Below are 17,465 nucleotides of genomic sequence, written 5' to 3' on the forward strand. Positions count from 1 at the left end.
TCTATGAGATTGAACAAAGTTGAAACGCAAAACTGGATAAAGTAGTCAGATGTACAGGCTTCTTATATACATGGATTTGGTCCTCAGAACAACACTGAACAACTAGTTCCTGTTCCAAGTACTGTGTACTTCATATTGTTTTACACTCTGAGCCTCTAAAAATTACAGCACCATTAGCCTAAGAATAATAAAACTGTTTCAAGTGTCAATCTATGATGTGTGGGTCCATTTCAAATAACAAAATGAAACAAAACCTATCATGTATTATTCCAGAACGAGCAAAGAAAACAACACTTGATGCTATTCAAAGAAATGTCAACTATACAATATATGATAACAACACTATAGATCACAGAAGGAATTCACGCAGGCGTACTGGTCTTTTTACTGCATTTGTGAATCCCTACATAAAACCAAGGAAAAGATATAACTATCTTATAACCTGCAGAAAGTATTTGGATAATTTAAAGTTTAGACTAGAGAGAGAGAGAGAGGACACAAGATGGAAGATGGTATACCTGTGTCATTTAGCTAGTAATAATGGTGTCGCTGATGGTAAAATAGCCTAATTGCTATGAGATTCCATGACGAAATATGATTCTGTAATCTTCAGGTTATGGCATCACAATTTACATACAAAGATCACATGATAAAATGGGTTTTGAAGAGCTGGTGGTCAACTTGCTATACTGCTAGCATCTCATAACCTTCTTGACAAATTGTACATGTGGGGCTCAAGCAGCTACAACTATGCTTCTATATAGTACAATTCCGTGCAGCACTTTTGTCCCAAAATCTGGCTTCCAACATCACCTAAGACCAGCTACCCAGAAAAGAGCCCGAAATTTGAATCAGGCCCAAAGCACAAACCCTAGCTTGGGCTGAAGCTGCAGTCCAGTACCCCAACTATAGCAGAGTCCCAAGACATTCACAAATATGCTCCATGTTTCAAATATGGTACCTCACATAGGCTTTCAGTCATGCTGGTGATGTCGGTGATTTAGGGAACTTTTGTCTGCACTCACAAGATGGTTTAAAATTGGGCAGCTCTGGGTTTATTTCAATTATCATGTTGCTACTTGGGTTAAGGATGTTTGCAACCATATGTTCATTGGTTGTGTGCCCCTGCTACTTGCTTATTTGTACTACTATGTACAAAACTGGGATTTCTCATGTCCTGAAGTCAATTGGTAGATTTCAAACTTGTGATTAGGCGATTCTGATAATTTATTTCATAATGGTGTGAAAGTTGAGTGGTATACTGTCTTGACATGGTCTCGCTGATGTAAAGGTAGATCTGCAGTCATTGTTTTGATATTTAAGCATAAGAAACTAAATTTCTTTCCTGATCCTAAGAGGCATAAATCCAATATATGGTAGAGCAAAACACGGTAAAAACATGTAGACTAATGGTGGATCCACTATATAACCTGTCGGATAATTCGACGCAAAATAGTACAGCGACAAGTGCTAAATCATCTGCCCAGCTTGAGGCTGAGTGAGCTCATAGTTAGTCAGATCTAAAGTTGATTTGGCAAAGCATGCTTTATTTAATTAAAGTCTAGAATAAAAGAAAACAGAAAGCAACTTACTCCATACCTCGTTAAATTTGAACAATAAGGGGTGTGAATCTCTCTGTGCTGTCTCAGGCCTCTGCGCAACATTGGTGTTAATTCGAGAATCTTCATTGCTGACCTTCCTGAACCTGGCAAAGATGCATAAAAATCTATAACATCCAAGCAAAATAGAACAGAAGTAGAAAAAACTATTAGCAAGTACTAACAAAAAGTAACCATCTAAAACTTATTCCACATAAGAAGATTTAAGAATACATACAACTTCAACAATCAGTTTATAGTAAAGGACAAATATTTTGCACATAGAGTTGAGTGAAGAAAAATAGTATGATGTGCAGTTACATAGAGCTGATTTAGTAACTTTCCTGGATTTTGTTTTCGGATTAAGAAGAGAGGGGAATTCACTCCAAGATAAAGTAAAAGAGCAAAATATTGCCGACATATGATAATGTTATAACCAAATGCCACATCTCTTGCAGCTATTGAAGAAAATGCAGAACAAGATTCAAATCAGAATCTTATGGGTTAGGTTGTCTTGAAAACTGAAAGCACTTGTGAAGGGCCAATCAGACGAGTCTGGCTGCCTTCATCTATATTAGAAAGCTTAATTCTTAAGAAAATTTCAAAATGCTTTTGCAAGGTGAATTTTCTCTTGTTCTTCTGTTCTAATCATGAATAGGTTTTCATTCACAATTATCATCTCTATTACACAAAGATGGTCCAGAAGAAGAAGATAGCCTAAGGACTAATTATACCGATCAAAGAAATTAGCCAGGCCACGAGAAGTTCTTTTTGTCCTTTGAACTGATTTTGCTCCATCGATAGAGGTAGAATAACCACTGGACTCTGCAACTGGCGTATTGGAAGAGACAGAAAGTCCAGACTTGTCAGCAGTCAAAATTTTCCTGTCCATTTTCTTTTCATCAGATCCGTTCGTATAACTAGATTTTGATGATAGTCCACTTCCACTATTATCCTTTGCCAAGGCATGATTTTCTTTTGTGTGAAGATGGGTAGATTTGGAGAGGCTACCCTGTAGAATCTTCTGCTTTTCCACCTGCAGGTCATCGTTATAAATAATACTATCTCTACTATGATCATCTAAATGACAAAAATTATCACTGGGATGCACAATTTTTCAGAGACAGTTAAGGGAGCACTCTCAAAAGTCGGCACACGAAAATGTTAAATCGAATACCTAATTGGTCAGTTCGGTTTCCATAATTACATAATTTGTTTTTGGTATTTTGGTTTGGCATTCGATAACCAAATTTTTTGTTAAAAATATAAAAAAATTAAAAAATAAAAATGATTATTACACTTCTATTTATTTTATTAAGTTTTAGTAAGTAAAATAATAAAAATAATATAAAATTAATTCATATATAAAAGTGTGCGTAGAAAAATAATATTTCAGTATTTAGTACAGTTCGATAATCCGACACTGAAGTCTGAAACCAAATACCGAATTTCCAAGAAAATAAAATTGAATACGGAACCGTATCTTTTGAATCGGTTTCAATATGTACCAAATTTTCAATTTCAGTTCAGTTGATTTACCAAACATATTCGCTCTTATTAGTATCTAAGTTCCTAATTTAGGAATCCAAATATGAAACTTTATTCAATATAAGAAATATTATGTTCAATAAGTTGCATATACGGGATCATAGTTATCTTTGACAGTGCAGTTTTAGTTAATCTTTATCACTGAATTAGTATCTAAGTTCCTAATTCAGTAATCTTAATATGAAATTTTATTCAATATAAGAAATATTATATTCAATAAATTGCATATATGGAACATGGTTATCTTTGATGGTGCACTTTTAGTTAGATTAATTTTAAGTAAAATTGTTAAATCAATTTAATTAGCAATTTATTTATTTTTCTAAGAAAATGAAGCAGAAACAATTTTGACACGTTTTCCATAAAATTAAATACAAAGAAATAATTTAAGACAAAAATACCAGAAACATAAGATAGTTATTAGTCCTTCATGAATTCAAGTGCACATTTTTACTCTTTATTTGTCTTCTTGTTTTTTATTTTTACTGCATATCCATAGAATTTTTACAAAATAAGTTTATAATAAATATTTTATTCATTTTTCAGTACTAAATTTTGGAAGTTTAAATTTATCCTACAAATATTAAATATTTATGTAATTACTAATAGATACTAGGAGATACTTCTTATCATTAGAAAATAAACTACTGATGTTTATACTTGCTCTTATAATAGTATTTATGCATATAAGTATATGTAAAATATATACATATAATATCGATACATAGATATGTTAAGATAAAAGTATGTAGATTCTTTAAAAAAAAGTTAAGTATATACACATAACAAAAAGATGTACTTAGAAAGCTAACTATACAGGAATTTAGCAAGTTAGAAATGAATATACACTATTCAATAAGCTATCAAAATCTTCTCAGAAGACTATCTAAATTCAATATTTTTTTCAATTTATATATTTTATTAATTTAAGATATTACCATAATTAAGTTTCAGATAATTATAATATTAATTAACATAAATACCATTATAAACAATATTAAACAACAGAAATTTTAGTCTAGTGAAAAATAAAATGAAACCTATAATACTATTCATACCTCTGTAATAGTATAGATAAGATGATGTAACTAAGTAGCATACTTGCCTTTGCTTTATTTCCTTATAACTGAGTTGACATCCAAACACAACTTTAATGACATCACACTATCATGACAACTAACAATGCGTTGAAGAATATTCACATCCTAGTGATTCCTATATCTTCAGCCAGCCAGAGTAGAGTTAGCTAAACAATCACTTTGAGTGTTTTCCAATATCGCGGGAAAAGAAAATCTATTTATCACTTTTTATGACATCAGCAATAAGAAACCCTCGAACATTCACTTACCTCATGAACCAAGACCTGCTTCACTGCCAAGGCAAGATCAAAATGACATGATATGTAACCCTGCTTGAACAAACAGAAACCAAATAAATAAAGGTTATAGTTCCTAAGCAATAAGACCAAGTATTTTCATTAATTAGAGGTGAAATTCAATAAAAGATTGATTTGCATGACCAATATACTAACCTTGAACTGTATAAATTCAACAAGGGGCGGATCAAGCGAAAGTGCGGTTGCATCTAAAGCATCTTCATGTCTCAAACTACCTCGATCAGATTTGACATTTTTGTATGTTATAGCATAAGAGACCATGCTATTTACTAACTGCCCTATATCAGTCTTCTCATTGTCTGAAAGTAAATGCAATGCAACCTGCAAATGGAGTACGCACCTGTCAAAAATACACAACTGGCAACCAAGGAAATAGATGCATGATAATCCAACAACTGGCGTAAACAGAACAACTTCCATTTGGTTTTGCAAACCTTAGATGTTTGTGAGCCAAGCTTAGCTGAAAAATGCAGGCGCTTAAAGTGATATTTGATCCCTTAGATTCTTTATTTTAAATAGTAAATGCAGCAGTGAACACAAAATTGCAAATTTAACAAAAATGAGTTGGTGCATAAATGTTTAACAACAAACTTTACCGGTCTTAGGGTAGGTGGTGATAGAATATGCAGCATCGGAGAAATTGAGTCTTCTACAAAGGATTTTGTTGACAAATGCCTCGAAATGTATGGTGGTATCCTGTTGTGCCATGTATGAAACATGTCCATCCTCTCTGCCAACATTGTCCGGTGTCTATCCGATGATAATTGAATATCATGCAATGATACAAAAAATGGTGCAGAAAACAAGTTTATGGGTTATTCATATACCTCTGGAAAGACTTTGGCCATTCAATATCTTTCTTTTCGAGTTGAGCTATCAGACCATGTATAATTATTGCAATCGGAGGCTGATAAACTGTGGAAAGCAGTTTAAAAGCAAAATTAGGGCCAGATAAGCATCATGTGAAAGCTGATTAAACAATTGCAGATGGCTAGAACACTATTACCATGAAGAGACATTTGTTGCGTGCGCATAATGTATCGGTGAGTTATATCAGAAACAACCAGATTATCCAAACATTGTACCTAAAAGATAATTTACCAAAAAATGTTTAGTCTGCGTATTCCAGGCTTTTTGGATAGGAACAAGACACTTAATTGACAAGTCTTACAGTCTTTTGCATCACAGGATCAACATAACGTAGCTGCAAAATGTTTTCATGAATCCCATCTAATATCAAGTCATAGTCACCGCTGGGAAGAAAAATAGAAGATAAGTATGATTTTTACTTGAATCTCTGTACATAGATAATTTGCTAATTACCGGTTAGATATCATAGAGTAGAGAAACTCAAAGTCTTTGGACATGCTGCCAACAGAATTGTTAGCTTTCCTCGCTCGTTTCCCCTTTTGTTTGTGGAAGATCTTTATACAAAGAAGAAAATAGGAAATTGCGAACGATAAGTAAAGGTAGATGACAAATGACTTCGAAATGTGACAAACAAGCTATTTAACTCACCTCTTTCCATATATCAAAAGCACTTTTAGATGTATCCTTTCGACCAACCACTTGAGAACTTATCTCCATCTTAAAGCAGAAAAGTTCAATCAGTAAAATTGGTAAACAAATTTTTTTAGATGAACTCATATTTATCTATCGGCAAGGACAAGAAAGAGCATTTATCCTTCAGCAAGTATGATTAAGAACAGTGTCTACTGGATGGTGACCCATTTAGTCCAATGAAGTTTGCATGAAAAATATGATTCGTAAAAAAAGACAAGGCAGCAATGTCAAAGTCATACCACATTGAGAATTTCCTTCTTCTTGTTGAGAAACTGAAGTGTGTTCAAGCATGATCGTATATCACACTCTGAGGAAAGTAAAATGATAAATACATTAACTCACAAAAGAGTAACTGTTTGATATTTGGATCTTATATAACGTATGAAATTTATGATAATCTAGAGGCAGCATGCCTTACTGAAAATCAGTATAACCAGATTCCATCTTGGCTCCAAAAAAGAACACCCCTAGAAATTTACCAACTTCTGAAAATGTAAAGAAGTATGAAGTTTTTTGTCATTTTTTTAAATTCTAACCCACATCTCTAATTTATGTCAAGTAAGCAAAATGATTAGTATATTTTTCAAAATTAAAACTATATGTATCAAGTGAAAAACTACTAAATATCTAAAGATGAAGAAATAAGTATGAGCATTCAAAATGACTAAAAATACACAAGACTAATTAAACATACAAAAGCGGTAAGTATACAACAAATATATATATATATAAGCATGTAAAGATGACTAAAAAAAAACACAATAGAAAGATGTAAGAAACACACACAGACACACAAAATTATGATATGCGCTAAATGATTAAAAATAAAGTATAAAATGACAAATAATCACAAATCCAGCTAGATGCAAAAATAACATATGGACATGTAAACTGAATTGAAAATGTCAAAAGGTGAAAACAACATATAAATGCGCAAACTAACTAAAATACCTCTTAGAAGCTAAAACATACATGATCATGAAAAATTTAGATATATGCATATATATCCCCTAAATCATCGAGTGACACTTGAAAATGTATAATTCTTAGCATACTCCTTATACTTAGAATAACATATATAAAAGAAATTATTTAACTATTTTATTTGGATAGAAATTTTACAATTTTGAATGTACAATCTAATGTCTAAAAGGTGTACACAGTAGTATTACTATCTCCTAATACCTCTTCTTCTTTTCCTTTTCTGAGTCAGACCTAATCTGACCCCACCCAATCCAACCAAGACATACCTCCAACAACTACAACTTCAACCAATGAAAGGGTTTTTGTCTTTCAATGATTTTATAGATGACTGTATGGTGTGGTATGTTTAAAAAGCTTTTGTATATCAAGCCTCTTTCTATCTTTCTCTAACATGTTACGATGCAATATTTGTCTTTTATCCTACAAAGCCTTATATTAAAATTGTGAAATAAATGCAAATCAATAAATGAAGTAGGACTTACCAGTATACTCTGCTAGTGCAGAAAGAGCTATCGAACTCGTCTTCACACCTTCCTTATTACATATATACTTCAACCTATCATTCAACAGTTATGCACTTAGCTTAGACAGTAAAGGAGAGCTTTTATATAATATCAAACATAGGCTGAATAAAATTGCATCAACTGATAGTTGTACCAAACATGATTCAAAAGACATTTATATCTCAACTAAAAACAAATACTACGCAGTAACATACTTCACCAGGTTGAATGAAAAAGTCAAATATACATGACCTAATGAAATTGAATTTTCCAATAGACACATTACTAATTAAATGGAACCACATCAACTCAAGAGTGTTAAATTCCCAACACAAAGTGTTACTAGCCCAGCAATTAAGCATATCTTATAGCTGCAGCCAGCAAACTGGAAAAATCAGTTGAGTGACAAAATGATTTATTGAACAAAAAACTCAAACAAAATACCTGTTTACGACACGACTCACAGTCGGTTGAACAAAAATGTGGACCCTGCAATGGAACGAAAAAATTAATAAGATATTGTTTTATAACATAACAATGGTTTTCGTCCAATCCTGCAATGGAAGAAAACTTAATGGAATATGGTTTTATTGAAATATTAAAGCACAAAAATAGCTAATGTACATTTGAATTTTAATACTAGTAAATGCGCATGTAAAAGGGCTTGAGAGCAGTGCCTCAGAACCCCCACCAGGAAAACCATTCTCCAAATAGTTATGACAATTGGATTCAAAAGAATGTTCAAGTAAACAGTTTAATAAACATTAGGACTCTTATATAATATGCATTCTCTCGTCACAGCAATGATGTATAATATATCAGGTCCTGCGTTAATTTTCACTATACCTGTAATATATAATTCAGCTTACTCAGCCATGGATGGTGGATAGAGTACCTCTTTTTCTTGTTCTCATTTTTACTTTTAGCATAAAAACCCATATTGTTTGGAACTTTAAGAAAAAACACATTCTGCTAATTTGATCTTAATCTGAAGTCCAAGATTGATCCCGATGCTTTAGATTCATCAAAGACGAAACAAAATATACTGGAGGAACTTACTTGGCCACCTGACGCAATGGCCTTAATGTTGGAGCATATAGATCATTGCAAATACATATAACCTGCAACCTCCACGCAGTTATCTCAGTGTCAAATCTATTTATACTACCAATGTTATGACATTTAATCATACTTACAGGTCTCAATAATTGTGAATTTCTTTGCTTCTTACGGGAAGACTTCCGACCAGAATGTGCCTCTTGATCTATATTTTCTTTTCCAGTATCACTTTTTCGGTCAGCCAATACCTGCATCATTATGGCTCGTGTTATTGTTTAAGGGAAGTGAATGTTTGACATTGCAAAGCTCCGCCACTCCCTGAAGTTCGAGAACTAACGAGAGCACGAATTACTACCAGCTTTATACGAACTTCACCAAGGTGCAGTTGCATCTTCTCAATGCATTGAAACATTTAGCACAAAAGAAATATCACAACTAATGCAGAATAGCAACGAACCTTTCGGACAAAAGATGAAAATCAAATCCAAAGATTAAGAATATCTTAAACAGTAGCAAGCATCCTAAACGCAATCGAGTGACGAGGGAATGTCAGAATAGGAGACGTAAAGGAAGGTATAAAGTTTTGATATTACTGTGACTCACAAATGAGCTATCATTGTTTTTCCAAATTCAACCAATGCATAAATGCTTTGAAACTTAAAATATCCTCAACTGGGACCTCACTTCTCAGGAGGTTATATGAAGAGTATCTATAAGAAACAAAGTGAAGACCATTAATCCGTAAGTGACTTTGATTTTTGAGAAGATCCTTTTCTATTTACTTTAAGTGCAGTGCAATGTGGTTGTTAGTTTCAATATGTTCAGAATTATTCCTTTGGAAAATTTTGCAATACAGACACAGTACACTAGGATTGTGCCAATTGCAAATGGAATGACCAAAAACATGAAAAATTCTGCATCATCATTTGCAACAAAACATCTTTTAACAAATCAATGTGCAGGATTACAGGAGGAGAACTAAAAGTGTTGTTTGACACGTATGAGATTTGCTGATATAATGAGGGCAACATAAATAGGCAACAAGTAATAGCTCAAACATTACATAACTTACCAATTGAAGAATGATCTCCACAGCACCCTTCCCCTCTCCAAGTGCCCCATCTATTTCATCAATAACCTTAAGAAACAGTACCCAATTGTGTTTTGCATAAGCACAATAACCATTCGGAATCAGAACTAGGAAACAGTGGAAAGGTTTACACAATTGCAACAATTAGACACTGAAACAAACCAAGCACTTTGGCTTTGAATCAGCCATGACTGAATTCATCTGAACCACATCAAGGATTTTAGCTTCAATGGTTGCTGATGACCGGTCATCACTTGCATTAATCTGTCACAGGAATAACAAACCAATTAAATGGAAAATACTTGTTTATTGTAAGAATTTCAAATTTAAAGGCAGCTTTCAGGGACTTCATCACAATACGCAGTTGAACTGAAAGTTTTGCATAACAAAGCAAAATAAGCAGCAGGTCTACATTGAAGGAAAACCATCAACCAAGTGCATATGTTTGGAGCATCAGAGCTTATGTGCAACCAGAATCAACTCTGATACAAGCCAAGTATTGTCATAACAGATGACTTCCCATAAGTGTTGGCAGTGAAATAAGGATATCTAAAATATAATACAACAAAATGGACAGGATGATGGCTTTCAAGTTACCTCATGATCAAAATGTTTAGTTGACAAATATCACACAAGGTACCTTTATTATCCAAAAAGCTATTCTGTTAAAAAAAACTAAAAAACTGATTCCCACTCAAGTAATGAACAAAGTTATTCCGCAACTAGCCTGACAATAAAGAAGCTACCAGAAATAACTTGAGCTCAGGTAAACAAAAAGGTTAAAATTATTGAACCTCAACAACACGGTACCCACAGTGCCGAGCAGCTACATGCGCAAGCGTTGTCTTTCCAAGCCCAGGAGGACCACAAAGCAAAAGAATCTGTGATGATTATCATTTTTTTGTTAACATTCATACAAATGTCAGAGAAATACTCCTGGAAATTTGACATGAATGCCAATGTAGGGATAATTTAAGTTAACAGTAAGACATGTAATTTCGGAGCAATTGGGTTACTCGTCCATGCTGCAAGTAATCCTACACCCGGAGCAGCTCACTGATATAGTAAAGATTACTTTCACCAGTATCAGTAGATTAGAGAAGACAAATCATAAGCTAATGGAGGAAAAGTATATAATAATTATATATGTGAATGTTAAGCAAAAAAAGAAACATAAAAGGAGGAGCGGAACTAAAATGACAATGGGAAATCAAGCACTAAAAGTAGATAATAGAAACCTACAATATTTATATGTACCATAAGGACAGTTAGGTAGCACATAGATATATTGTAAGAAACACAGAAGAAAACTCAGTAAGATATTTACAAAACTAGGTAAGAACGCCCAGCAAACTCCAAGAGTATGACACTGGAATGTAGCAAAATGTAGCATAAGGTCAATCAATTTAAACAGTTTTATCCAATGGCCAGTTGCTTTTTCCGTCTGAATCACAAAAGATATGAACAACTCAACTATATTTGTAAAACCAATCACAATCTGCATGCCATCAGTAAGTGGCATAAGCAAGATTTACACGGGGGAGAGTTGGGGGAAGGAAAATTAAAATTTAAGACATTTTCTTAACTGAGATTAACATGTGTGATGCACACATACACATATACATGCATACATGTGTGTGCGTAAAGTGTTGCCTATAATCCAAGTAAAATATGTACAAAAATATCAAGGCAATTGAAGTTATCTAGAATTAGAAGATAACCATCTGTAGTCTATTCAATTTAAGTTTCAACCTTGGGGAAAAATCAAATAATTAATTAGAGAAAAAGGAATTGACATAAACTCTTGGTCAAAATGAGAAACTTTAGTGGACAAATGCTTTACTATACTCATGTGATTAATATAAATAATTTTACTTCAAACGCTTTTAAAGACTAGAAGTACAATTTTGTCATGTCTGTTACTTAAACTAAAATGGGAATAAAAAAATATATATATAAATCTTAAGGCATCAAGAAAACAAAATTAGAATTTCAAACTTGTGGCAGTATGACATTTTGACCCTCCAAATAATGTAATAATATCATATCTACCCTCTCATATAGAAGGAATATTTGTTCACAAAACTTGTCAAATTGCTCACCAAGAGCCCAAGGGCAAAAATTGGATTTTCATCATTTTCCTGTGGTTGCTTCAGTATTTTCCAGCATAACATAGGGGGCAAGTGTTAGACATGTGACAGTTTTAGGGTTGTTCAGTGTAATTATTAATAGTAGCGGAGTAGTTTGAGTATTTCAACTACTCCCAAGCGGTGTCGATGTAATTATCCCTAATATTAATGACCGTGTCTTCATGTGTATGTGCATATACGGTTTCAGTGGGCTTTTAGGGGTCTTAAGAACATATACAAGATTCACCACCACAAAAGGATTATGGAAATGTCATTTATGAATTTCATAGTTATAGAAATACATGTTCTACAAAGATAGAAATTGTAATTTACTATCCTCTTGCTTGGCAAAGAATTACTTATGCAGAGAGGATGATTCATTCGGATCAACATGAAAGCCCAACTACATTGCATAGCCGTAGCGGGCACCTTAACAGGTCAAATTCATATTAGCAATATTAGTTGGTTATGTTCCAACATAGTGCTATAGAAACAAACTCTGCCTAGAACTTTGAAGCACCAAAGTCAGAAAAGGTAAAGTAGTTACTAATTCGAAACATTACAAATTTACAATGGCCTGATTGATCGGTGACAATATTTGTTTCCAACTTTTCATTTTTCCAGCATGACATAGTCTAGCACGCATCACAAAGTGGATGATTTCAGAAGTGACTGTGAGATGGCTATCGCATTTATTTTCAGAACAACATTCTGCATCCAAATTTCTCTTATCAGGCAAGTTGGCACTACATTCCAACTTTATCAGTCCTAATTTACTTTAGCTGCCATTCTTGACTTGAGTCAGATTATATTTGTTGTATTGAGCACAACCAGATACATGGCATAGCTTTTGATGTGATCATTTACAATATTTCCTTTTCAAAGACAAAAAGCTCCTCAAAAGCTAGTAAAAAGATGCAGTAACTAATACATAATTGCAAATGAAACAGATTACAATAGTGAAAATTAAGACGACACAAGTTCAGCTTTTTAATGAAATTGGCATCAATGGAAGATAAACTTAAAAGAGATGTTATGACAAAATGGCATGATAATGTAGAGGACGACATATGATATTAACTAACCTTCTGTTCAGGAGGACCAAAACTTTTGTGCCTGTTTGCCCTCATATCCTGAATGCCTTGGGAACTACTATTTTCCTTATTCAAATCATTACTGGCTCCCAGTGTGTTTCTGCTCAATCTGGTTTCTTTTTTGTTCCCAAAATAACTCTTCGAAGATTGTTTAGAATGTTGAGAGCCAGAAGAATGTCGTCTCAAAGCAGACAACACATCGTCTGTGGTACTCGTAATTTCAGATCCAAAAACACAGGAATCCCACTGTTTCAACCATAGGAGAACCTGCATTAAACAGACAAACAATTAGACAAATGGCAGGAAAATCTTCAAGTAATAACTGTCACTACAATTTCTCTGAGAAATCCTTAAGGAACGAGCAACAATGATAAGAAACAAAAAAAAATGCAAAACAACCTCACGGTTTGTCTGCTCATCACTGAGAAGCTCCGTGAAAGAACTTGGAGCATATTTGTGCACCCAAAGTTGCTGATCAGTCACTGGTGCTTTTAGAGGAACTACCTGAGTGGGACCTTCACCACTTGCTTGCAAAGCCTTCAAGAAGAAACATGAAAAAACTTAAGAACACTATTTTATGAATAATCAACATTGAATCACACCTTTTGGCCACAAGTCAAAATCTTATGGTTGGTTGTATCATATGTCAAAATTCAATGAGATACCAGCCATTAAATCAACTTGCGCTTGAAGGTCCCAACTTGTATGAAATTAAGATGAGGATCTTTTAATTCTTCAAAGTGTCTAAAACATGTAAACATATTAGCCAAATAATTTTAGCTGGTCTCACCAAAGCTCCTTTGTAAGCTTAACCAATTTAATCTATAACACCCTAATATTTTGAAGGTATTAACTAAATTTTCTGGTGCGAGATTGCAGTATCATGCTTACTCCATGATAAGGTGAACCCTCCTGAGCCTTCTTTTTTCAGGCCAAGAGCATCATTAGGCAAACCTAACATAAATAATGAAGCGAATTGAGGTACTTTGCATAATATTATTGCAATTTCAAATGTATCCCCAAGGTGGAATTAGCACCTCTAAACAGAGAATAAGAACTCAAAGACCTAAATAGAGAACATATTCATTCTAGGGGTGAATTCCTCAGTGAAAACAAGTCTAACTGTTCTCTTTGTGGTCGAAGAAAAAGAACTGATAAACTAATAGAAAGAATAAGTCCTGATCCAATATTATAACAGAAATTTGTTAAATAGTTTGTCATATTTTATTGGGATAGAGACAAGGCAAACAAGAAGAGCAGAAAAGAAGAAGTACAATACTTCTTCAGCAAAACTCATAGAGCAGGATGAAACTTACCTTTGTGAACTCCTCATGCTCAACTTTTTGCATGAGAACTCTAACAGGTTCCTGAATGAGTCCTGCATGTGATTGTAGTTCGCTTTAATCAATAACATCAGTTTTCCAGATGCTTTCCAGCATTCAGTAAGTCAAAGTAAGCAATGTTGTTTACAGCTGAGTAAAGTATAGCACTTTGATGAGGGGGTATTCAAGCTTCAGAATTTCCTTCTGATAGTAGGACTCAAAATCTTTGTAAACATACAAGTAAAACATTAGATAAATGTTCAAAAGGCACCAAGCCATACTGCAACAATAAATTGTCATGTGCTAAAATTTGTTTAATATTAGATGATTACAGTCGGTTGTAAAGGAACATCATATTTTGTTTGCCTGAAGGAATAAATAAAGTGCTACTAATCCTTGTAATATAGAGTGTCATTTATTGCTAGGCAAATGGATCATCCACCAAGTCTGAAGTTTTTCATGAGAATCTGTAGATGTCAGAACATTCTTTGTTAGAACCCCCAGCTTTTGCTGACTTCTGCTGAAACTCCTATATGTATCCTAACTTTCAATGCTGAATCCACTTCAAGTTCAGTTCACAATATCGAATTGTTCCCACATGATGTAAAGAAAGTGCATTTAAGAGTAAACTGAAAGAAAAAGGAACATGATAACACGGCAGCATTTATTTCATATATGAATTTGGCGGTCACTATCTCAAGCTAAGTGTTAGGAAAAGAATGGAGTCAGAAAGCAGCCAAAACATTGTTCACAAAAGAAACGAATTGCAGGAATGAAAACTCCATTCAGGCTAAAACATCAAATTCAAAGCTTATAGCCTCACCATTAAAGTCTCCTCTTGCACTCAATATCTTTTTTCTCTCGTCCTCATCCATGTCAACTCTACATATCTTTGCATATACCCTCTCCCCATCCAAACCTGTAACTGGAACACAATCCCCCTCTATCTCCGTTGCATATCTCGACAATATCCTCTCCTCTCTTTGAGTCTCCATCTCCTCCACAATACGCCGTGGAGGGGAGTATCTCAGCCACTCCTCATCATCATCACTCCCTTCAGTATTCTCTACAGAAACCACATTTCCATTCAATAAATCTGCCGGGCCATCCACACCTCCGCTCCTATCACCACCCACCATCAGCGCCACATCCGGGCACTTGGACTGAGCAGATTTCTCCTTCCGGGCTTCCTCTTCTTCGGTTCTGCTCCTTTTTGCATACGGGACATTCTTGTCCAAGTCGTAAATGTTATCCACATCTAACAATATCGACTTGGGGAGGTCGGATAGGAGGCGTTTCTTGGCAGTGGGATTGATTTGGGGTTTGGGTTTAAAAGGTGAGGGCTTTGGCGGAAGGGACAGAGTTGGTCTCTTGGGTGGGTTATCTGTTTCGGGTGATGAAGGAGGTGAAGGGGGCTCGATTTCAAGCTCGTAGTTATCGTCCAACGGATCGTTCAAAGTGTGGGATTCCAGCCATTCCAGCTCCTCCAAATCAGGAATATCCATTGTCCCTCCTCAAGACTATACTCTGTTTGTGTTCAGTGCGTGTGTGCGCAAGAGAGAGAGGAAGAGGGAGATTGAGAGCTGCTGCTGCTGCTCTGTGTGTGCGTGTGTGTGTGTGTCCCCGCGTGTTGTGGCGGGAAAGAAGGGAATGGGCGGCAAGAAGGGAAATGATTAGAAAGACAAGCGATATGGGGACAAACGCTTATTCAATTGCATAAAACACTTGTTCAAAAAGCGTGACACTTACTGGCGACTCTGACAATATTCATAACTTTGCACCACTGCATACTTCAATATATTTGATGTGGCAGTGATTTCGGCTAAAGAATGGAACGGAAGATTTACCCTCGATATAAAAATACACCCAATCATAATTTAAGTTTAGTGAGAGAATTTTTTAGGCAGATGATGGGATGAGTGGTCTAATCAATAAATAATAATTTATCTTTTAAAAATAATATCTTAAGTATTTACAATGATGTTGAGAGTTATGTAGTCTGGTAGAATGTATGTGTCCATTATGTGGCTTACATATAAAAATTATTTTTTTATCCTTGTAAATAAATGTGTATTACTAACATATACATCAATATTAAAGAATAAATTACAATAAACTCTCCTGAGGGTTTGGCATAAATACAAATATTTCTTCATTGTAATAAAATTTACAAATACTTTATAATTCTAATTATCGTATAACAATTAGCCCAATTCGTTAGTTTTTATTATATTTGTAAGTATTTTTCTTATGATGAACTGAATAAAATGCTTTTATAGACACAATTTTACTTATTTTTTAAACTTTTAGAAAAAAATTTATATACTAAGTAGATAATTTTTTAAAAAAATTTATCCACCTCGTTCGATTTTTTTTTACAAATTTTATATTTTTTAAAATAATAAAAAGTTTATTGAAAAGGTAAAGTTAACAATTACATACCTTTATTTAAAAATTACGTAATTTTATCAAACATTAAGAAATATTAATAATTTTTTTAAATAATTTTTTTTATTATATCAAATTTTAGAAAAATTCGTTGTAACTTTTTCTATATTAAAATACTTGAAATTTCTAAATAAAAAATTTATTAAAAAAATTCATCAACTTAATGTGCTGTAAGCCTTGATTATATTATAATGATTTTCAATCAAATTTCAAAAAGTTTACTCACTTGTTCTCAGTTGCCTCTTTTTATCATTTAGGAGCAATAATTATTCAGAACATAATATTCACCCATCTTGAAAATATAATAACAAAAAGATTTTATGAAAATAGATTACTATTAATTTCCCATTTAAAAAAAACTAAATATCAAATTAAACTTTTAAACAATTTAGATGCATAGTCAAAATAAAAAATATATATTTAAGAATTTATAAAAATAAAAAATTACATCGTTTTGTTGGTCTCGAGCATAGAAAAGGATATTCTTCCATTACTGATCAAATGATGCATTACAGATTTTTTGGAAGTTTTTCGATGATAATACTATATATGTATGTGAGAAAAGAAGGTTTCAATCGAAAAGGGTTAGTGGGAGAAATTTGATGCCAAAATCAATTATCGAGCATGCTCCACTAGGTAATTCGACATTTTGCTGACTTCCTTGTATGCTCGGATCCGATAATTAGGTTATGAATTCTAATACTATACACCAGTAATTGCTGCTTAAAAAA

The 17,465-nt window shown here is 33.6% G+C and overlaps 1 protein-coding gene across 1 annotated transcript; it reads right to left on the reverse strand.

Moving 5' to 3' along the window:
• On the reverse strand, nt 34-16,044 carry LOC105158651 (chromosome transmission fidelity protein 18 homolog). Its single transcript, XM_011075472.2, has 23 exons — nt 15,110-16,044; nt 14,281-14,342; nt 13,364-13,501; nt 12,956-13,231; nt 10,536-10,622; nt 9,904-10,005; nt 9,724-9,789; nt 8,789-8,899; nt 8,652-8,713; nt 8,037-8,081; nt 7,572-7,645; nt 6,345-6,412; nt 6,061-6,129; nt 5,866-5,966; nt 5,714-5,795; nt 5,549-5,627; nt 5,370-5,457; nt 5,139-5,292; nt 4,678-4,863; nt 4,495-4,554; nt 2,333-2,634; nt 1,600-1,705; nt 34-403 (listed from the first exon to the last, which is right to left on the reverse strand). Exons 1-23 carry the CDS (start codon nt 15,789-15,791, stop codon nt 350-352), a joined length of 3,054 nt encoding a protein of 1,017 aa, XP_011073774.1. The 5' UTR covers nt 15,792-16,044; the 3' UTR covers nt 34-349.

Source organism: Sesamum indicum, linkage group LG3 (assembly GCF_000512975.1).
Source record: "Sesamum indicum cultivar Zhongzhi No. 13 linkage group LG3, S_indicum_v1.0, whole genome shotgun sequence".
Classification (NCBI taxonomy): domain Eukaryota; kingdom Viridiplantae; phylum Streptophyta; class Magnoliopsida; order Lamiales; family Pedaliaceae; genus Sesamum; species Sesamum indicum.

Excerpts from the sequence above, each read along its gene's own strand:
- LOC105158651 (XM_011075472.2), bottom strand. The coding sequence starts at position 15,791 with ATGGATATTCCTGATTTGGAGGAGCTGGAATGGCTGGAATCCCACACT. Across the intron at positions 8,900-9,723 it reads TGGAGATCATTCTTCAATTG|GTATTGGCTGACCGAAAAAG; the intron begins GTAAGTTATGTA and ends ATAATGATGCAG. Across the intron at positions 4,555-4,677 it reads TTGAATTTATACAGTTCAAG|GGTTACATATCATGTCATTT; the intron begins GTTAGTATATTG and ends TTGTTCAAGCAG.